At 39.5% G+C, this 24,415-nt stretch overlaps 1 protein-coding gene across 1 annotated transcript in view; it reads right to left on the reverse strand.

Moving 5' to 3' along the window:
• Positions 1–24,415, reverse strand: part of KMT2C (lysine methyltransferase 2C) — a 193,907-nt gene that overhangs the window by 96,496 nt on the left and 72,996 nt on the right. The window contains 3 exon segments of the mRNA XM_082283329.1: positions 15,471–15,580; positions 17,188–17,327; positions 20,764–20,970. Of these exon segments, the coding sequence (XP_082139455.1) occupies positions 15,471–15,580; positions 17,188–17,327; positions 20,764–20,970 (457 nt within the window).

Genomic DNA, 24,415 nt, shown 5'->3' on the forward strand with positions numbered 1-24,415 from the left:
GGGAGGTCTGCCTTTTCCTTTTTCTCCCTGACAAAAGGAAATTATATAGGCAGACAAATACAAGGCAACACAAGACACATGGAGACACAGATAAAGGAATGAGCAGACACATGCACATGTACACATGTATGTGGACTAAAACACAGGGAGCATTACAGATCAAACAGGGATTTCATGCATAAAGCAGACTTTTTAAAAGGAGTTACAGCATTAAAGAAACCTGTTACCTATCAGACTGTGCTTAATTTATAAAGGAGGAAAAAAAAGTAGTATTGAAAAAGGCTGTGGATGGCTTGTGGGAGAAGAAGAGCACTTAGCTATATGGCAACTGAGCAATGGCCTGCAGAAGAGTTGTAGTTTCACTTCTTCCATGAAGTTCCTTGATGGTACTGGGCAGGGCACTAAGTAAAGTTTTCCTTAATTTTTTAGTTCTTAACTTTACTGTCAAAAGCTTGGAGTTTTCTCTCCCCTGTAAAAATCCAGCCTTAATTTCTACATAGATTGTGCACTCACAACTGCAACAGAGTGAAGGAAGAACTTCAGTATCAGTACAACCTTTTTAAGTGAGTCTGAGTATTTCTGAAACTCTTCAATTTGCCATCCAAATCAGCAGACATAAATAAATTCAACTTCTCTGAGGGAAAAGTGTAGCCTGAGATACATAACAAGGTCACATACATCTGTTATTTGAAAAAAATTTATAAATAAGTTATTCACATGTTCATTACAGTAAAAACATTTTAGAAAAACTCATGGAGAAATGAGGAATTCTTTCTCTTCAGCAGTGTCTGAATAGTCTACATACTTACACATTAAACAATAAAGAAAAAATGGAATACTGAAGAGGTTTATACAAAGACAGCAATGTCCATCCTATGGACTGAACTAGGCACAAACTGTTCTGCATGTGACCATACAATTAGAGATGCATAATCAGGCCTAGGCACAAAAGACATTAACTGCGTGCAAAGGACGCTAACTGTGTGCAAAGGATGTTAATTGTGTGCACACAACCAGCCTTCTGACATGTCCCTACTTTGTGTTTTGATGTTATTGTCTTAATAATGCACTCTTTCATGAAATATTTTGTAGATACATTACCCTGATTTAACAGGAAGTTAGTGTCAGCCAAAGTCATGATATAAACTCAGTGATACATATAATTTACAAGGTAGTAGAAGGGATGGGGTAACAAGAAACTCTGGATTATGTAGAGACATAAAAAAATGCAAGAATTTCCTGCCTTTAATACCTTCCTCATTAGTGAGCACTTCCTTAGTATTCCTTCCCCACTGACTGCAATCAGTATGTTATTGTTCATAATTCCTATTTCCTTGGCTGCTCCTAAATTGCACTCTCCCAATGGCACAAAGTCATTGTAAACAAAATCCTACATTTTTAGTTCACTAATTTTTGTAAATTGAGCTCAAACAAAGCAATTAGGTGGCATACTTTGAAACTACCAGCTTGAACATTAATATAATTTCTTTCCTAATAAAATCTTGACATGTTTTATCTGGCTGGGGCTTTTAGCTTTTTTTTCAATTTGACTAAATTAGTCACTTACATGTCTTTGTCCCATTCTTCCTCCCAATACATAGTATTCCCAAATATTACGTAATTCTTTAACTCACCAGCCACTGAAATAAATAAATAAGCCCCATGTCTTTCCATCCTGTTTCATCACTGATATTCCTCAGGCAAGCATTGTCAAGTGCAACATCTTGACCTAGAATCTAAACCCCTAAAATTACTGGTCAAACATTTAAGCAGGTTATTCAACTGTTGTTCTGGGCTTCAGGGAGGTGAGGTTAAGAAGGGGCTGCTTGTTTCAGTTTTGCAGAATGCTGCCTCAGTAGCTTGTGAAGAAAAAAGCTGCCAAATTTTGTAATGAATTCCACAGAACATTGAGTCTGATGCTTAGCAGAAGCCATAACTGTTAAGTAAATGATATCCTTTTGATGAATACCCTTATTTGAAAACAACATTGCTTCTTCTAACCCTCTAGCAGTGTCCCAAAACAGATGTGCACAACTGCAAATTCTGTTTGCTTTCAGGTTTACGAAGTGTGATGACATTTTTACAATCCTGCATGAGCCCTTTTACCCAGGAGTAAAATAAAGCACAATAATTCTTCACCATCTGTTTGTTAATTTTGCATTCATTTAACTTTGCATTTTAAACTAATAATCATTTTCTTATAATATAGTTTGCTCCATTGGTAGAAATTACAGCTGTTCAATTAAAAAAAGAATGGTTTATAACACAGTTTTCCTCTAAATAATTCCATTGCTCTTAATTATAGAGATGTTAGTGCCATCAAACGGAAAAGAACTGCCAGAGATTAGTGTTATGCTTTATATGTCACAGATTCCCTTAGTAAATGTACATATTTTCTTCTGTTCCAGCACCAATTCCTACTTGGTCTCTCTTTTTCTCCACTAAAAGATTATGTGTGTTTTTTAACACTGTTCTGTGTAAAGGTACAAACAATTAAATGAAGCTTCTGTTTCATTTGTAGCACAAAGTCAAACCAAGCACAGTCCTACTTCTTCATAATGCTTTTCCTTAATCTCTAATGACAGGACAAGGAGGTTTTGATACTTACATTTCAGCTGGTTACAGCTAAACTAGGGCTGCAATAATGTCCTAAAAGCTTTTTCTCACCATGTTTACAGTCAAATGGGGAAATCCCATTCCTTTATCAAAAGTAAAACCACATTGAAATAACATGAATAATACATCAGAGCTAGTGAAGGGGAAACAATTTGGGTCAACAAAAGATGTGCTGCCTGGAGAGAGAGCAGGAGCCAGTCTGAGATTCTAAGAGTTCTGTTGTGGACTCCATGTTATGCTCTGGACATGGCACAATTTTGCACACAGACCAGGCTGTAAGTCCACAGCAAGGTCACAAGCCCTCAACACAGACTGTCCTCACGCTAACACAGTGGAGAGTCCACTTCACTGTGGTTCCTGGGCTTAATCATCATCATCATCATCATCATCTACAAATAAACTCCTCAAGAGACACAGGCTGCTCAGCTAATTCATGTGAGCAGTCCAGTAGTATTAAGAGAGCTGTTCAGATGGTCAAAACAATCAAGATGATTGCACTGTTTTCTAAAACCAATTTCGTCTGATGGCACAGAAATCCCAGCATCAGATGACATCCTAATGCTGTGACAGTGTTAAGATAACAATTCTGTCACAGTACTAGGATGAGTATTTTACTTATAACACCCATAAAGCAAGAGATAGTTTACCACAAAATTGATTTATTTCAATTAAAGGAGCTCAGAAAAGGCTGAAAAACACTCAGCTGGTGCATAAGACTGTAACAGAGCACTCGGCTACAGAAATGAACTTCCAGAAGCACCACACACAACAAGCTCACATAAAATTAGGAGTGAAAGTACAAGCACATGTTAAGTGAGATGCTCAGCTTCCAGTCCTACCAGGACCCTGAGCATCCTGACCTTTCAGTTTCTCAGACGAGTGAGCATTGCTGCCAGGGCCGACCTTTACTGGGGGATTTATCCATCACAGTATTTTATGTCTGACAGGAAGCAAACATTCTGGAGGTGCCCAAGGCACATTCTGATGTGATGGATGCGTAATGGTAACAGTCTTCCCAATGATTTGCCATCTATTTCAAGTTACTCTCATTAAAAAAACTCACCTGGTATGACATTTGAAAAAACTGAAACTCCTACTTATTGAATGTATCAAATCCATATACATTTTGGAAAATGAGCGTTTCCCTCACAAAGCTCAAAGAAAAATAACAACTGAACTTTCTTGTGTCACTTCTCTAGAAGTTCTCTATTTGCTTTTAAAGGTTTATGCTTTTCCAACACATCTCCCACACAAACAACCCCTAATATTCTGTAACAATCTGCAGTAATTGAAAGGAAAAAACCCCTCAGTGTTTGCTTGGATATTTGGTGGGATTGGGTATTTAGATTCAGACTATCTACTCTGCAGATTCTGTCATTATTCCCAGTTCTTGCTAGGCAATTTCATAGTGAAGCAGAGTGGGCAATATTTTTTTGAACAAAAAGGAAATATTATAGTATAAATTGAAAACTGGAAAGGTTAGATGTGGAAGTACTTGCAGTTTTATAAAAAAAAAGTGTCTAGATTGCAGATTGAATACATTTATCAGAAGTGAGACCATGACACTGCAATGTAGTGTATCAAGTTGTTTCACCCATGTTAGATGCTTCAGGAAATAAATATTTATTTATTTCATAACAGCTACTTTCCCTCCCTGATGTACTGAAGAGGAAAATTACATCTTGGAGGAAAACAATTAGTATCACTGAAAATACACTGGTTAAAAAAGCTTAGGGGAAGTGCTGCTTTAAGAACATGCCACTTCATCAGTTCTTCAATTAATATTATTCAATAGGATTCTTATAATTAATCATGACTATGATTCATGGAACACCCATTCATTATGGATGGAACACATTCATTAGTGGCAGCAGACCTACTATTGTCTGCCTACTTTTTATTCCCAGGTCAGATCTGCAAAATGGGGAGGACAACAATATACATGAAACTAAACAATATTAATTCTTTCACATAAGTAAGTGACTGTCAACAGTGGCCTATTAGGAAAAATAGCTTTAATGAAGGGAATGTCAGTATTTCCCACTGAGGTGATGCACTTGCACAGGAAGGGCAGTTGCTCCACATTTGTGAAGATTCCTAAGATGTCTCTCTCATGCCTGATTTGCTCCATGTTATTAAAAAAACACTCAACGACACCTGCATTAATGGCACTACTTCATACTGATGTCTGCAATATTTATGCTCAATCTGCAACTCTGGGACAGAACTTACACTAATGGAAGTCAATAACAAAATCTTCAGGGAGTTCAAAAGTATTTTTTGCTAATGGTTTGATTTTGTGAGCTGCTGAGTACACCAATGTCAGAAGTAGTTTTTAGGCTACTGCTTAAAAGCAAACTGATGCCAACAGACTAATATGAGCACTCTCGAGTTTTAAAGTATGTTTGTAAGATTTTTTTGAGGATGGGCGAGAACCCCAAATGAAAACTCATATAAATGTTAATTTGTATTAAACAGGAAAAAACCTCAGACTCTTCTGACCAGAATAATCAGAACCCCTTTATAATTCTAATTTCATTAAAGAGTCTGGACTTTAAAGCTCTCATTCAAAAAAAAAGCATGTGACCTACATCCACGATAAATTTAAAAGACATGCTTAAATAAAATACAATGTAAAAGGGAAATTGCTGTGAAACCTAGATTAGAGTCAGTTGTGTAACACTAAGCAAACAATGCTACAGCTGAGCAAATACACCTACTAGTCCCATAGAGGTATTTTTTCCTTTTATTCCTGTGCCATGTATTAAGGAGAAAGCTGCTGAAGAGGCCTTTTTATTTCTATAATGCTCAAAGCATAATGAGGACCTGTCCTTGACTGAAACTAACCAATATTAACTCCAAAAGACCAATTAGTCTTTTTTCATAAATATAACCATCACACAAAAAGCAAAATTAGACCCTTGAGTACCAACAATAAAACCCCCCAGATTAGCTACAAAAAAGACTGAATATAAAATATTTAAATCAGAAGCAACCATGAGTGAGGTGGTAATAAGGTTAGAAAAGGAGGGTTGCATCCAAACACCTACGAAGGTGAGGAGATTGGTAGTACTGCCACATTTCCTTGTGTAAATTTTTATAAACTTACTGCTGGCATGCTGATTAAGAGATGGGTATGGTTTCCTGACTTTTTAAATATATACAGAGTTCCAGTCTTCTTATTTGCTGAAAATATTAATGGGATAATAATTAAAATAAACTTCTTAATATTTTCATACATTTTAAAATAGGATTTTATTTCCTTGTTCCACATTCAGAGTTTGGGGGCATTACACTGTCATTTTCTCTCTTTTGTAGACACTGAAGGACTGTGCCAATGTTGCTGAGCACAGAAAGACAGGAGAAAAGGAGAGCCCAAGTACCTGCATTCTCATTTTCTACAGCAAAGCCCCAAAATGGGTCAGTCTTACCAGCAAAATGACACATTACCAAGGAAGAAGGAATATTCGTGATTGGAGAGACACTATGATTTTCCTTTAGTGGGTTTTCTTTGCTTTTCAGAGATCAGGTTCTTCCTGTTTTTAACACATAACCCCCCCAGATATTAAAGTCTTGAAATGAAATGTTAGTAAACTACTATGTCATTGCCTTAACGCTCAGAGTAAATTTTATGAAATACACCAGGGGAATTGGGGGGAGAAAAAAAAAAGTAGAGAATTTCTCTGGATGTATTATGAAAAAAAGTGTTTTCTACTCAAGTCATGAAAAAGGAAGAAAAGGTCTTTGTGAAACACACTTCAGCAGTTTGGAACACACACGGAACAATTTCACTTCAGAGCTTTCAGTAGATTATTTCAGTGAATGTTACCGAATAAAAGAAACCTGCACTGGAAATTCCTCCAGGAACACAGGCCCTTTCATGTTTCTCAGTTAGGCTCTTTGGCTTTCATTCCTGGGCTGTTGCTGCTTCTCGGTCTCTTTCTGTGCCCCCAGCCCATTTTGTCTGGTTCCTACACCTCAAGCCTGCCCTCAGCATCGACAGTGCCTATCACCTATTCAGCATCAAAACCCTATCAGAAATGCCTTTGTAGCCACAACCTCTCTCCCAATTCTGGTACCCACCTATTCGACATCTGGAGTTCAAGAAAGGTGCATTTTTCAAAGCATTCAGCTTGAAAAAACCCACACTGAAAACTCTAAGGCTGACTCTGGCTCTCCTACTTGAGTGCTACGGGAGCGCTCCCAGGGTGAGCTCCCTGGAACCTCCTCCTGGCCCCACAGCAGAAACCCAGCAGCACCACTGCTCTGGGAGAGAAAGCAATGGGTGAGGCTGAAAAATCAAACACTTTCCCCTTCAGATGAGGACACATGAACCATCTTAAGGAAAGGCACTTTGTGTTGCCTAAGTAATCCAAGTATTTTCCTCTCTTGTTTGCTGCTGTATTCCAGAAATGTGGTTGTAATGGGAAAGATCATTTAGGTAGATTCACTTGCCAGAAATTACACCATGCTTCTGTTCAGATATGCAAAACTGTAGGGAACACAAAGCAATGAAAGTAAGAGAAATTGTATTTGTGCACTAGAAAAAAGTGACAGTTCAGGAAAAGTTCTGTCTCACTCTGAAAAACAGTTTATTACTTAAGCCTAAAATGTATGTATGAGAAACCAGGCACTGTTCATTGTCCCTGGCAAGGGTAAGCTCTAGAACTTGGTTCTTATGGCCCAAATAAGGAACAAGATACAGTTTAAGTCTCATCAGTGAGTTTCAATGTGCACTGACAGTACCACTTGATCTGCAGACAAATTCACAGTATTTTTTTTTAATATACTTGGAAACACATAGGTAAGGATACAAACATAGATGTCATTTAACAGAAGGTTCATGACGAAGCATATCAAAGGAAAAATCTCAAAAAAAATTGTTTAAAAATGTGCACCTTTTGTTCTGCCTCATCTGAGAAGAAAAATTCTCCTCTGAACTGCGATGCACAAACTAAAGCCTGCCTTCCTCTTATAAATGCAATCACTGTGATGAAGACAATATAAAAAATTTAAAACAGCTAAATAAATTTCACACGATCACATGCTCCTTCTTTCAGTCAACAGGTCAGAATCACACTGATAACAGGTTATCAAACAAGGAACTACTACAGAAACTGCAAAGTGACATTTAAGTATCTGCACTTGGTAAGAATCAAACTCCACAAACAAGTACTACCCAGAAGAAGCTTTAAATCAAACACTTCGCTGATATTTGGTATATTGATACTCTACTGTCCATTAGCACATAAACAGATCAGTGTTTTGTGTCTCTAAAGAAAGGAACACCTTTTGTTTCTTGCGATGCTAATTATAAAAAGTGCTAAATTGGGCATGTGTCATATAGTCTTGAAATAAGTATTTCTTCATATTCCTAATGAACTTTTCCACTTGTAAAAATTCCAAAGACCTTAACAGGCTGAAGCATAGTACTGGCTTTACTGGAATGTTAACAATAAAAATGTTTAGTTATGGGAAAATAACTGAAAAATTCTGTATTTATTTTAAATTAAATTTTGGCTAGAGAAAAAAAGCCTAATATTCCTCTGATTATTTTAGAAACAAGTTTTTAATTAAATATTTTCAGCTTAATACTGTAGCTTTGTATGCCTTTATTTTTTCACTGGCTGGCTGACTTGGAAAGTCCCTTAATGATAACAGAGTATCTCGCACCACGTAGTACAAATCTGAAATACCAATCCATCTAACAAATGGTGGGGAAAGAAAAAACAGACCAGCTCTTCACTCAGTAAACCTCAATTACACTGCAACAATCAACACTTACAAACAACCTCTCCCTCAGCCATGTACCCAGACTTAGCCAAGTATCAAAGTATTCAGAGGTGAACAACAATTACGTCAGAAAGACTATGAAAATAAATGAAGGGGTTTTTCTCAGTAAGTGGAAAATTCAAAATTAAAATAATTTCCAGACCCCTTCAATCATCAGAACTGCTTAGCCTTTACTTTAGACACATTTTTCCCACATGTTACTACCTCTCACTTTATGACCAGAACTATTCAGACAGACCAGTCTAGTTTATAGTAATCCTTAGAAACTTTTTAATATACCACTGAAGATTCACATACAAGTGTAGAGTTTAATTACATCCCAACGTATCCACAATTTAGGTGCCAAAATAATTACAAAAATGTACTAGAAGAAGAGAATCACAAAGTTCTTAGTTCGCATTTACTCAGTTTTTAACTATTACTTCATTGTCTTAAATACCAGCAGGGATTTAGAAAAATATATTTTTTTTTTCCTAGAAAATGTGGTCTATGGGACAACTGGAGAAACAAAACTGTGTTTTGAAACCTGAGTCCTTAAGTCTGTAGCTTTAAAGGTGCTGTGTTTTGATGGGTAACAGAACTCTTTATCTGTTAGAATCATAATTTACATTTTTCTGTTCTGTGTTTCACTGCAAAAGAAAAAATAGAATTACAGAGTCAAAGAATGGTTTGGGTTAGAAGGGACATTAAAGGTCATCCAGTTCCAACCCCCTGCCAAGGGCAGGGACACCTTCCACTAGACCAGGTCACCCAAAGCTCCATCCAACCCAACCTTGGACATTTCCAGGATGGGCAGCCACAGCTTCTCTGGGCAACCTGTTCCAATCCTCACAGGAAAGAACTTCCACTCTAAATCCAGTCTAAACCTACTCTCCTTCTGTTTGAAGCCATTCTCACTTGTCCCCCCACTACATGGAGCTCTGAGCAACCTGGCTGAAAGCTGTCCCTGCCCATGGCAGGCGAGCTGGAACTGGATGATTTTTAATGACCCTTCCAAGCCAAATCATTCTGTGATTCTGTGACCTCAAATAAGCAACGCTCTTGTTATGGCAAAGCTTCTTTTGGTTCAAATGAAAGAATACTTTAACCACTGTTCACTTGACAATGCTAATAAGAAGTTGTAGATCTTACTAAGCAGGCAAATACCTGCTCTCAAACTGCTGGACCTGCAAAGAATCTGAACACACAAAGAGGTCCCATGGCAGCTCTGTAACCTGAACGGATGTACCAAAGCTGTACTGACATCATTTATGGTGTACAAAGGTGTTCCAGAAGAATTACAGGTGTAAATCAGAGCCAACTACAGTAATTTTAAGATACTACAGCTGCTTTGCAGAATTTGGAAAATACTGTTATAAAACAACTGACATAGGCTTTCTGATGTCATTTACAAGCTCTAAGAACAAATATTCTCCAAGACAACAAGGATCTGGCTTTAAGTGACCAAAATCCAAACCATTATGGAACGGAGTAAATCAGGGAAGATAATCCAGTGTTAAACTATCCCCAAAGTTTTACCCTCAGTCAGTAAGGTCCTTTAAAAACAATGGCTGTCATCATCAGTGGAGAAATGGCTACAGAACTCCAGAGAAACTCCAAAATAACAAGAGGGAAATAAATGGAAAACTGAAATAGCCCATGTCCCCCACTGCTGAACTGTTACAGTATGTCTAAAACATGCCAGGAACTGAATGAAACTGCCAAACTGACCTAAAGCACATGCAAGTGTCTTCTTGGTGAGACAGTCACTATTTCTCTAGTCTTTCTTTCTCTAGCACTTTCTGTGCTGGAGTTCTCTAAGAGACAGCCACCCATAAAAAAAGTAGAGATGTTATTTTGGAAGAAAACTTCCTGCAGTACTTCCTCCGTTGCAGGACAAAAGCAACTACAGGAAAAAAACTCGGTAAGATAAAATCAGAAGCCACTCCCAAGAGCAGCCAGGTAGTCCCTCCCAAGTTGTAGTGAAGGGAAATGAGGAGAAGGCAAGTGCCTGGTGTGTGCAAAAGCACCATAAAAAACTCACGAGTTGGGAAAGGAACTTCTGAATACCAGAGCTGCTCATTTAGTTTCATGTTACAAAGCCTGTCCTTGGAAAATGGGCAAATGCAGAGGACTCTGCCTAGAAATAATATAAATTATGATAGATTACATTCTCTTCATGCATTTTTCTCTGGATTTAAGAATTAGTAGTTCTTCCAATAATGAAAAAGGAAGAAGAGAGCTTTTAAAGCATCAAAGAACTGCAAATCCTGTACTATACCCCGAAAAACCCTACATCACTCCATGCTCTGTTCAGCTTGGCTGAGACATACACAAAGCCAACACCACCCCTATATTCAGGATTCTGTCATCTCAGCCATTTCTCACGCATTTTTTCTCAACAAAAAGTAAAACCAAATGAAAAATTGCTATGGTTAAATGGGCACAATCCTCCACAGTGTATGAAGTCAACAGTACGTTAGGATGTTTGCTGATGTTCACTTTTACATACAAGGAATAACAAAAGGAAGTATCATTTTAGACAAACTGGTTTTCAACTTGAAGCAGCACAAATAGAACACGCACACCCCACTAAAAACATGGACAATTTTCAAACAGATGAGAAGTGCACTGAAACTAAGGGATGAAGATACATTCAAAGCATGGACAGTTTTAAAAGATGTATAAATGTGTTCCCCATCTTTCCCCTCGACTTATTTCTTTCTGATCTAGCTTGGTAGGCATCACGCTGGAATCAAGTCTTGAGCAAAGAATTTAAAACAAGGCTTTTCATTACTATCATGTTTCTCCTATTCAGTCTTCAAGCAGATAGGAGCCTCCTTGGTTTCCACCAACACCGTGTTCTTTGACTTTAGTGTCCTTGAAAAATTCTCCCAGAGTTGGAAACTGCTTTCTACATCTTATCAGAAGAGAAAGCTGGCTGGGAAAGTTACCCTTGCATTCCTTTCTTGTGCCCAGTTTGTTCAAAAGTAGTTTAAACACATTATCTACTTCCTTAAACTCACTTTCTGAATTGAGCTATTTACATATTGGGGAGAAAAAAGCAGTCCACCTTATTTGGGACTCTGTAGCATACAGAATAGCTATGGCTAGACAATGTAAGGCAGACAATTGGCAAACTTTATTTTTCCTCAGCTGACTGTAGAAAAACAAACAGCAACCTACTCAATACATACAAAATAAACATCAAAATTATCAAGTATTATTTAAAAATACCTGAAAATATTTCAGGAACCACTATTTCAGAAACCAGTCTTGTTAAAAGCTGGACAAATGCAAGCCTTAAAGGCCTCTATGTTTTACATGAGTAAACTCTACTTGTCCACATCTATTATATTTTTTCCAGGGGAAAAACTGTAATTTCTGTTCAATCAAATTCTTTTGCTTAGTTTATCTTATTAAGTCTACAGTTCACATCATTTTTGCATCTTACACTAAGTATCTGTAGAAACACCAATAAAAGTCTATCTTCCTTAAGCTGACAACATGACAGCTTCTTTACTATGGTGAATGTTATATACTGAGCAAAACACGTATGAATGATAATAAAAGTGAGTTAAGTTTCAGATCAAACAAATTACTGGAACTTTTCTGTCCCCCATTTATATTTTGAAGAGTTGTCTTCTGTCAAACCTTGAAACAAAATTACTCCCAACCCCCATGAAATGCTATTAAAGTAGTGGGGGAAGGCACTGCCACATCTGGGTGTTCAAGCTCTTTACCTTACACACTGTACCTTGGTAATTAGGTGAATTCTGAGGAGTCATCCTGAGAAAAGCCCTGGCACTAGGTTTGTCAGGAGCATCACCAGGTCTTCCTTATGACCTCCTGCACTTAGAAAGCAGTTCTGACAAAAACCCATGACTCTCCCTTGCTGAGATAAGCAAGACAAGCAATGAGTTGAACTGAGGCACCTACACCACAAACCTGACTGTATATTCCAGCTTTTCTTTGTCCCTTGTCACAAACCAATGCTATACACTGCATTTCGAACACCTCACAGATGCAGTTTTGTGCACTCATTAATAGTAAAGAACGGCAAACCCCAGACTTTGAAAGAAAGACAAAGAACTCACCTCTGTCTAGACACAAATACATGAAAAAAGCTGGTCAGGTGCCTTTGCCAGGCCTTCACAATGAGCAAATCAAAAGAAATGAAGAAGAAAGACACGCTAAGCAGGGTATTTTGTGAGACATTCACAGATACTGAGTCCTCTGTAGTGCTGTGTTTTAAACCTTCAGCAAACAAGGGCCCAAAATGGATAAACATACGTATTTTGGAACAGGTCAGTGAAGTATGTCCACACAAGCTTTACTAATGCAATCACAAGTTCAGCGAAGCCAAATGGACATCTCAACTGGTAAACAAGAGTAGTAAGAAACACTGTCATATCCAGTTAAAGCAGATTTGCAAACAATAGGCAGCCTAACTAATGAGAAACAAGAATGTAGCCTACAAATTAGAGAGTCCCTCAAGGTAAGAACAGGCCTGAAATGCTCTCCAAAAATTAAAATACCTAAACCAATGGACTATAATATCAAAAGTTGGTTACACTTCAAATATGCATTTTTACATGAACAGAAGGAAAGAAAATGTACTTTCCCAGCTAAGGATGTCAGTGCTGCAGACCACATCACAAACCAGTTCCTCATGCCAAAAAGACTTCCAAGAAGACAGAAATCCCCTACTAAGCAAACAACAACAAACCCAAAGCAAATTTGGTGGCAAGCAGAGGAAATAGCATACAGCTTGGTTTTATTTAAATTGTTTTTCGGTGTGCCCTGAGCACATACTTGCATTTGCATGGCCAACAGATTTCAGAACATCTGAACAGAACTTTTCTTTTAAAATGTAGGAACATCCCATTAGAAAGAAGCCCAAACGAAAAGAAGCACAAGATGCCGCAAACACAAATACATACATTCAATTAATTAATTTACCTTTTATTCTAAACTCTTTAAAAGTAACTTGCACAAGGATGAGCTTTTCCACTATCACACAGGACAAGCAGGACTTAATACTTTTTTCTGCCTTCTTAATCTTAGTAACAAGTCAAAAAGTAGTGGAAAAATTATTACCAAGCACTACAGCTTGGACACAAGCAAACACAGGATTACCTGGGCTCCAAACCAGTTCCACACAAACTCCTTGAGCAATCACTACACTTCTCTGTAGTCAGGAACAGACAACTACAGAAGACTTTGGTCCTTATTTAAAAAAAAAAAAAAAGCAGCAAACAAATCCCTGGTGTGATAGTGGGATAAAGAAGTCCAATTCGATCTAGCTATTCTTCTAGAATCACAGTTGTGCCTTTACTCAGCTCTCCCTGGGGATATCACAAGAAGGATAAAAGAGAATAACCGAATCAGCATCATTCTTCACTAGCTGACTGTTGGACTACACAAAGAAAGTTTCTCAACGGCTTCAGCAAAGACTGAATAGAAAATGCACAGAATGGCACTCGATTCAAACTTCTTTCCTCTGCACTGCCATGAAACATGTGCAACAGGGGGATCTAAACATTACTTGCAGAATTTGGAAAGATCAGTAGGGAAGACTGAGTGCAGCACAAGAAAAGACGGGGCCGAAACAGAAACTGCAACACCAGAGATGTTCATTCTTCAAAAAATTTGTAGTTAAATAATTCCATTGTAAACATCTATGCAAAACTTAAAAAGGTACTGATGACAGAAAGGTGAGGCACCATCACCCTGAGCACAGGGGAGGAGCAAGGTACTGCACAGAAAGAAATGAAACTGAAATAACGAAAACAGGATATTGAAATTCAATACAGCGAAACACAAACTTGAACAGCTCAACCAGGATTTCTGTTAGAAAAAATGACTATAGACAGGAATGAGCTGATCACAAAATGACTACAAGCCAAAAACAAGGGGGCAAAAACTTTCCAGCACTGAGATTAACAAAAAAAACGTATTCAATTTTGAATATTCTTTCAATTCTTACTGTTGTTTTTTATACACACACACACAAATGTTTTAATATTTTCAAGCTCACCTAGAACTTAATAATGTCAGTTTCATTCATTTTGAATAGTCTTATTTTGAATGCAGAAACACAGAAATTAATTAAATTATTCAAAACAAAGCCATTTACTTAAAATGAATAGAAGAAGGTGCAAGGAAAGCTGTGTTCTATGGCTTGTATTGAAAGAGTGATGCAATGCATCTTTTTAGTCCAGACAACAGAGAAGAACATCTACTGGTATCTTCTGCCGAGTTTTTTTACTCTATTATAATGCATGAAAAACAAGAAGACTCGAGTGAAAAAAGACCTAAGCATGACCATGGGAAAACCATCAAAAATTACAAGTATTTGTTGATAGGATGGCTGACTTCATAGTAAAAATAATCAAATTATTAAAAAAACCCTACTGGTCATTATTAAACATGACCAAAAAGTACAGCTACACGTGGCAAAACCAATGTGAAATACATCTCCGATATTTCAAAACGGTACCAGAATATGACGCCAGAACAAGTTCATCCTTTTCAAAGGCACTTACTTTTCCAAAGACATTACCATTTCAATTTATAAGATTAAATATTTATCTGTGTATTTCTATGACTATTTAGAGTATCAAGGTAACTTCTGTGGCAAACACTAGTTTTCCTACACTAACCTGCTTTTTGAAACTGGCATGAAAGTAATTGAGAAATTTTTTACTATATGTGAGTCATATAATTTCAGACTATAAACTGGTACAATAAATATTTCCTTTACCTATCAGAGTATTTGCTAATTGAACTCAAATTTTTCTTTTGTCTCTAATTTGTTTTGGTCAGTCTGGTTCTTCCTACATTCTAGTTACCTCTAAACTAATTAATGATATATTCTGTGCAACTCCATGAAACTTTTTAATAAATTGCTACAGATGTTTTTAGCACAAGGATCTGCCCAAGGAAACCTTATTATACATGGGAGCTCAGAGATCCATACTTGGGTATTTTTAGTCACACTTGGTATCGCATTTGTCTTTTTTTCAACCCTACCCACCCTGTTTTCTTACAGACTTGAGCATTCTGGTGGTTTTACTCACTTCTGTGCTCCCTGAGACAACAGCTTTGTCCACGTTCACCGATAGCTGCTCTTCAGTCTGGCAGACTCCCACAGACCACTCCGCACAGCGGTGATGAGCCCAGCAGTGACCTGGTGTGTTCAGAGAGAGAAAGAGCCAGGGTTGGACAGCTCTGTCAACAGCACTTCCTCCAAGCATGGAACTCAGTTCTAGCTGTAAATACTTGCCAGAAAAAACAGAGAAAACTCCTCCTCCTTGTTTTTCTTGTTGCAACATTAAGAACCCGTATTATCACACACTGAATATACTGCAGTTACTATCAGACACTAAAAACAATGCAATTTTCTTTTACACACAACACACTTTTTTATCTGTTTATAATTTTCAAGTGCCTGATCATGTAATCATAGCACTGGGGTGGAACAGGATTCCCTGACTTTGATTCTACATTCAATGCTTGTGTGACACACACAGAATTCCATTTTACCTTATATTTCAGTCTAGATAACACTTCTCTATGTTTGTACTCTTAATTTATGATTCCCAAGGACTGGATGCAGATCTGTATGTTCACGGAGAATATGCTCATATGATGCTTTAGAAGTCTACACGAAGTGTTTAAAAGCTCAAAATACAGCATGAACAGAAACTCATATTCACGACTGAGAAAATGGTGTTAATACAACAAACACACTACAGAGACACACCTACCTAACAAAAAAAAAAAAATCAGAAATCTGAGATTTCAACAGGTAACTCTTACAAGAAGTTTCTAATTCAGCTCTCGGAAGAACAATGCAAATGGTGCATATTTCCAAAGGAATTCTCTGACTGCTTTATACAGGAACCAGAAATGATGGTTTACACTAGCTGTTGAAATTAGGTATTGGCTAACTTAATAATTCAAGCTACAAAAAAAATCCCCAAAATCTCTGTACGGATTGGGAAGTCATTTACAAATAACAGCAACTTCAAAAATGTAGATTGATCAACCCACCCACCCATCTACACTCACTATAGTATAACTACTTAAACAAAACCATTGGATTGTATTTTTTTCTTTTAATTAGACCTTGAAATAAGTTTCCGCACTCAGGAAAGAGTGACGTTTATATTATTACATAAATATATTTCCATATTTTGGAGCAAAACATGTGAATGGACTACTGGCATCAAAGCATTTAGACACAGATGCCTTCTGAAAAAGTAATTCATTAACTTAATTAATAGAAAAGTTCCATTGAAATGAAAGAACAGATGACAAACCAGAGAGTTTTCTGACAGGAAACCTGCAGATTCTGGAAACATGCACATGCATTACCCCTCTACTGCTCTAATGATGCTGCTCTTTTAAATCTTCTATTCCATTGCTTCCAATAACCCTGTGTTTGCAGCAGGAGATCAGGTAACGTCATAGGATTAAGACTTTTGACAATTATATTAAGCTGTGCCTCATTTCTTTTCCCTTTTCTCCCCAAAACAGAATCATGGTACTGAAGGTATTACTACCTGAACACCAATTCAACAGCAGATCACAAACATTTCCCCCCACAAAGCTAAGGAGTCTCTTTTCTGGAGAGAGGACTACAAAAACACAACCTGACAAGGGCAAAAGCTACCAAAGCGTCATCAAAGACTTGACAACCTCCACAGCACAAAAAACCAACAGCTGCAAAACTTCATTCACATGAAGCAGCTACTGTACTGGAAAAAAAAGGAGGACAACAATGGATCTTACCTGTTGGCTCAAATAAGGCTTGAACATCAACGTCATCTGGTAAGCCAACTAAACTGAGTTCATCCCAGAATTTGACAACCTGATCGTCAGAAGCAGTTTGGGTGCTTACACTTGTACATGATGCTATACTCAATCGAGATCTGTATCAGGAAGCAGAAAAACAAACTTAGAAATGACCACATTCTTTGTTCAATTAGCCAGATACTTACAAGTGATCCAAAACTCAGGAAAAGTGGATGAAAATTTTTCCTAATATAGTAAAATATAAATCAACATTAATCATAGTCTTTCTCCCTTACATTTTAGCCCAAGATTTTTTTCCATTAACAGTTTCCAGTTAAAGCTGTTATTCAGCAAACAAGCCTGCTCTCTTCCAGTTCTTCAGGACACACACACTTCTTTAAGTTTGATATTAAAACTTGCCCAAGCCTTGGAATGGAGAATTAGGTAACAGCATTCAGAGGTGAGATGCCTATAGAAAATACTACAGCTATGGGGGAAAGGTTAAGAAAAGACCAGGACTTCAAAATCTATTTGGAAATAAACATTTTTATACAATGCCATCAGATGTTTAAACAAAAAAAGATGGGGATGAGCTGGAGAAAAGGGGTGGTGGGAAATTAAAAAATGCAGTGGTATAAAGACTACTATATTGTACTAGTTTATAACCTTATTTATAACCAAATTCTAATCTCAAAAGAAAACAATTCATACAGCTCAGATTACTCCATTAAAAAAACCAGAAGCAACGACTCCGCCTTTATTTCCTGCAGGCTAGAGAATATCTTGGACATCTAAGGGTGTGCTTTTAACCTTACTGATAAGAGACCTGATCACTGATGCCTCAACAATTGGTAGGAAAGGTGGTGCTGCATTTTCCATTAAGGTTCTTTGAACTTGATTACTCTCTGCTATTAATAACTCAATTGTATGCATTTGTCAATAGATACAGTAAGCACTGGAATTTTAACCTGTGATAACTCTGCTTTCCTGAAAACCATCCATGCTTTATTTCAGCAATTACATTACACATACATTTAAAAAGCCCTTAGTTTATGGAGAAAAGAGTAACACCTCTCTTGCACCACCCAAGAAATCTTATAAGTTTTCCATTATTAGATAGTATCTTCATGACCTGCATCATTTTTTAAAAAATCTACCCCAAAACTTATTAATTCTGACACTATCATCATTTAGAACCTCCTTAACAAAGCACTATGTTCTGTTTGACAAAACTGGTTACTGGAACACCATTCATGTCCACTGGAATTACAGAATGGTTTGGGTTGGAAAGGATCTAGTTTTAACCTTCCTGCCACAGACAGGGACACCTTCCACTATCCCAGGTTGCTCCAAGCCCCATCCACCCCACCCTTGAACATTTCCAGGGATGGAGCATCCACAACTACTCTGGGCAACCTGTGTTTCACCCCCATCACAGTGGAGCCTCCTTGTAACAGCAAACTGCTACTCACAACACCAAAGCTTAAAGGATCTTAAAGAAAAACTAAATCCCAACTGACAAGGCATTTTTCAGTATAAAAAACTTTCTCACAAGATCAAACCAATTCTCAATTTACTTTGTAATCTCACCCTGCAGAGAAACACTATGGAATATAGACTTCTTTAAAAATGTATTTCATATACCCATAGAATACAGCCTGAGATGAGGGCGTTACTTCTATTAGCTTTAAGAAAAGCCACTTTTCTGTATCGGCATTACACAATGTGCACTTTTCCACCACCGACATGACGACAAAAATGTACACTGTGCACCCAAGCAACCTCAGCGAGTGTGGAGCAGTCCGAGCAGCTTCTCCAGCATCAGCACAGCCACGGACCCGCCTGACACAGGGAGTCCGGCAGAGCCGGCCTCCGCCTCCCTCACTGTACCCCTCCCCAGCCGGGCCCCTGCCCGGAGCCAATCCCCCAATGCCCGGCCCTCGCCCCGCACCGCCCGCGGCTCCGCGTCATCACCCCGCCCTCTACCCTGCATCACCGCCCCGAATCCCCACCGCTCTGCACCTCCTGCAGGCCCCGATCACAGCCCCGCATCATCACCCCACCCTAAACCCCAGATCACCACCGCCCCGCACCACCCGCGGGCCCGGATCGCCACCCCACCCTCAACCCCGCATGGCCACCCCGCCCGCGGCTCCGCATCACTTCCCCGCATCGCTGTATCGGATCACCATCCCGCATCACCGCCTTGCCCTCTGCCCCACACCGCCCTCGACCACGCATCACCGCTCCGCTCTCAACCCTACACCGCCCACAGTTCCGCACCATCCCGCACCACCCGCGGCTCCGCACCGCCCTCAACCCCGCACAACCCGTGACTCCACATCACCACACCGCCCTCAACCCTGCACCACCCACAGCTCCTCACCACCCTCAACCCCGCACCACCCATAGCTCCTCACCACCCTCAACCCCGCACCACCCATAGCTCCTCACCGCCCTCAACCCCGCACCACCCACAGCCCCTCATTGCCCTCAAACCCGCACCACCCACAGCTCCTCACCGCACCACCCACAGCCCTTCACTGCCCTCAACCCCGCACCACCCACAGCCCCTCACCGCCCTCAAGACCACACCACCCACAGCCCCTCCTCACCGCCCTCAAGACCACACTACCCACAGCTCCTCATCGCCCTCAACCCTGCACCACTCACAGTTCCTCACTGCCCTCAAGCCCGGATGGCCCAACTTGTAGCCGTGGCCTGTAGCCCTGCATCAACACTGGCTCCCTTCAGGTTTCTCAAGGGCTGCAGTCCCTCTGTCATGCAACCAGCACTGAGTGATCCCAAGTTCACCATCAGCCATGAATGAACCCAAGTCAACACAAACCCCCAGCAACACGACCCCCGCACCCGTAAAGATGTGGCTCTGATCAGTCATATCCCAGTGCCCTCACCAGACACGTCACGTACTGAGCAAACTCCACTGCGGGGTCAGGCACTCCACTGCGGGGCCCCTGCCATCTCTCACAATTACTGAGGCCCAGAGACCATGACCAAACCCCGCCATCTGGGAGAGCTGCCAGCAAACCCCACTCTTGCAGCGCAGGAACCACCGCTGTGCCCTCAACAGCGCTGGTACCAGGGCAAGAGCCAGCGCTGGAGGGCAAGGGAAGAAGCTCCAACCTGGTGGGCAGGGGCTGCCCATTAGTCCAGTCTACATGACACATGAAGTGTCGAAAGTCCATCCTCTTCCACCCTTCATGTGTACTTTTACTTCAGCATCACAGGTAGAGCTGTGCTTTACAGTAGCTATGTCTCTTTTCTGTGTTCTTCCAGAGTGAAAATTCTCACTTGGGGAAGAAACAAACCCATTTTTAAAAAGCAATAGAGACAGCTACTGCTATACTGCTCACGTGTTGGTTGTTCTGGGGTTCTGGTTTTGGTTAGGTTTTTGTATGTGTAGCTTTTTCCTTACAGAAATGTATTAATATTAATAACCCATGTTTTCACAAATACAAGTTATTTGCCTACTGTAGTACAGAACCAGTAAAGATCCTTCCCAAACTCCGTGCAAAATAAAAATACTACCTATTTATTATAGAACAGACTTACTTCTTCTGCCCTCTCTGTTTGCGCGGCACTGAGTTTTGCCTTGGAGTTCTCTCACAGGCTCCATCGGCGCTGTCGCTGGCTTCACTCTTATTTAAAGGCTGGTTTTTCCATGGGATAACATACCCAGGAGTGGGACCGAATTGTTTTAAGTCTCCTTGTCCTAATGAGCTCCGTTCTCCACAGTAACAAAAGGCGCAGAGTTGTTCGCTGTAAAAGAGAAGATCATTACTTCTTTATTGGGGGGTAAAACCAGCACAGGATAGCCCATCAAAAAGCAAATTTCATGCTAATTTAACTCTTTGTAACAAGACAATAAAAGCTCCCTCGTGCTGTCAGGTATCAGAATTCAATGTTCAGAAACACTATTTCCAGCTAATTCACAGTTACATTAAAAGAACTTTTTTTCTGTTCCCAAAACTGCCTGATTAATGAAGCAAACAGAAAGATCTCCATGTTTCCATCCCAAAATTTCCAAAATTCTGTGTGTCTAGACCCATGCTTGCTAAAAGGCATCAGAATGTTACAGAACACACAGAAAATTACAACACCTTTCCGGGAGCACATACAGCTTATGTGTAACACAATGTGTAAATACTATACACAAAAGGATTAATAACATGGAGAAAAATGGAATAATGAGAAAACCACAGCAATGGCTACAATCACACATGCCAGAGCGCATGACATACACAAATCCAAACATTTTCATTTACTTCAATATTTAAAAACAAAATTATGTCTAAAAGTTTTACTGGAGGAATTTTATATTTACAGAACTGTGACCGCTGCAATACCCTGTACCATTTGCAATTATGTTTTAACATGCACAACATAGTGACAGGATTGAAATGACAGCTCTGACAGCACTCCTTGTGTCACATCATATGGAAGCTACTGAAAAATATTTCTATAATAAACATACCCACAAACTTAAAATGTGTACTTCTGAAACTAATGCAGTTTGCATCAAAGGAAGGCCATTTAACACTTTTTTTTTTTTTTTTAATGCTTAAATGAGCAATTCTGTTTTCTTCGTATTTATGCCCCAAAGACCCCAAAAAGATGCCTCAGGGAATCAGGGACTTGGAGAGAGGCTTGGTTATGCCTGAATTCCATTTAAATACATTTCAGTGCATCTCCAAGGTGGCACATTTGGATTTGGGACACTCTGTGCTGCGTGAGTGAGAAGGGAAGCGAAGTGGGAGGAAGAGAAAACCTTAAGGCTAAACTGCTGTATAATATTTACTAAATTCTAAGAGAAAAAATAAACTCTGCCTGTGCTTTTCAGCCTGGAGAGACAAGAACAGCAACAGAAAAAAGTGGAAGTGGAAAAGGAAAGTTCCAGATCAGAAGAGAAAACCCTGAGAATCCAGCAAAGCCCCTGAGAGTTGGTTTATCATACTCTGGGATGGCTACTTTTGCTCTCACCACAGAGCAACACTAGGAAGAAAGAAAAAGAAGAAAGAAACCTGAACTGCTGTACTGTTACAGTACTGGTAATACCAGACAGTCAGGTGCTAAGGAACAGAGCAGCATATCATGAGCCCAAAATGAAGCCCAGAATGAAACCAAATGCTTTTACCTATCGTTGATAGGTAGGACTGCACTTTCATTAAGGCAGATGGGATCACTGGGAACATGCAGGTTGGTGAGCAGATAAAGTAAGTCCCATTCACGGTGCTGAAATTATACCTTCCTATAGCACTGTTAGGAAACACTTGTCCTCATCTTGTGGCCTTGGCTGCACAACCCTCACTGATCTGCCCAACACACAACCAGCATGAGACAGCACAACTCCCACTGCTGATGGCAAATGTCTGACACATTCCAGAAATCTTTAGAAAAAGATACCCGAAGACAAAAAAAATCCAAAGAAAATATGGATGAAGGTTGCGTGAGAGTGGTGAAAAATGACTAGTTACACTGAACAGTACATATGTCTATTTTATGGCTAGCTTTCAGTGTGATAGAGCAACAAATACACTAATATCTGTCTGTCAGTGAAACCTGATGTGGCCTCACAGGCACAGTTCCTAAGCAGAGAAAGCAAAGCTATTTATGCTGGTTGAGACTACAGAGACTTGTGAGGAGACTTAAGAGATTTAAACAGGCAACACCATGGTATATAAATTACACTAGTTACAAACATAAGATTATCCACAGTGGAATAAATAATTATTCATACATTCTGTTAGGACAGACTATCACTGCTCATTAAAAGACTTGAGGATAATTACAAACAAATAAACAACGCTCCTTCAAGTGGAGTCATAGCAAATATGCAATAATGTTAAGGTCTATAAAAGAGAAATATGAAAGTGTAATTAAGAAAAAAATAAACTAACTTTTCAAGTGGCATTATTTGAAAAGGCATACAGGAGTAAAGCTGTTATTTCTGGAGCTTGTAAGGCAGCTCCAGCATCATAACTTCCAGCAGTAGCTTTCTGCAGGCAGAGTGGAGTGAAACAACAGGAGCAGTGAGTTTCACAGCTACTCTGCAGTGTGGTGAGGACAGCTGTGAAGCTGTCAAGAATCATATGGTTTGTGCTACTGCTCCTGCTCCAGCAGAGCTGGGGAACGCAGCTGAACCAAGTGCTCGTCACAGGGAGGGGGCTGGGGGAACCTTCACTGAAGGCTGTGAGCACATGGATGCAGAAGTTAAAGACAGGAGCAGCAGAATGTGCCCAGAGCACTGCCAGGACACTGTGGGGCTGAGATAAAGGGGAGAGATTATTAAAGGGGGAAAATGATGTTTCACACTTTCCAGGGAGGGTAAGCAGAGGGGCCCCAACTGTATCCCACAGCCAGATACCCACAAACGTTCAGTGGCAGTGAACTCCCAGCATCCGCAGAGACGCTGGAGACACCCTCTGCAGGAAAGCCACGTTCCTCTGCCTCCTGCCATGCCACAGCTGCTGGCTTATCATGCAGTACAAAGTGGCCAGTTCCATCACGTTAGCCTTTTAGCTTTAAGTGCTTAGTAAATATTTTAAGTTATGTCTGTATGGGCAGAAGGTAGAGATTTTTTCCTATCATCTGAGGACTGCAGAAAGTACTTACAAATCTACTTTCCATATGTCAATATGCAATTAGAGGATCTAAATCTGTGATGCAAGAAGAGCTCTCATGCTGAAGATAACGAAATAGAGATACTGGCAAATCTTAAGATCAAACCCTAGATCCGTTATCATAATTAACATATTTTAAGAACAGTATAATTCAAAATGGGATTAGAAGCAAGAGACGATGTGTCACAAATCTTTTTATAAGCTGCTAAGAAAAAAGAGAAAGAAGCAGCTTATCAATACTCCATTTAAGATATATCTTAGGTGCTCCAATCCAAAATGGAAGTTCATCCTTATCTGTAACTTCAACTTAAATTATGTATTTTCCCATGACAAATGCTACTTTCCTATAAAGCTTTAAAGATCCAGCAGTGGTTTATTACCAGGAGGTACTCCTATGCCTCATCTCATTCCAAAGGATTTCACATATTTGAATGCACAGAAATTTTAATACATAACACTGAGGAAAAACTGTGTTCAGAATGAACCAGACATACTGGGTTTTGGGGATGCAGTAAGAGACAGAAAGGCTAGTAACGTCTGAAGCTAATGTCTGTTCCCATTAAGCCATGAGAGGAGATCCAGAC

The sequence above is a fragment of the Coloeus monedula genome (assembly GCF_965178545.1).
Source record: "Coloeus monedula genome assembly, chromosome: 1".
Lineage (NCBI taxonomy): Eukaryota > Metazoa > Chordata > Aves > Passeriformes > Corvidae > Coloeus > Coloeus monedula.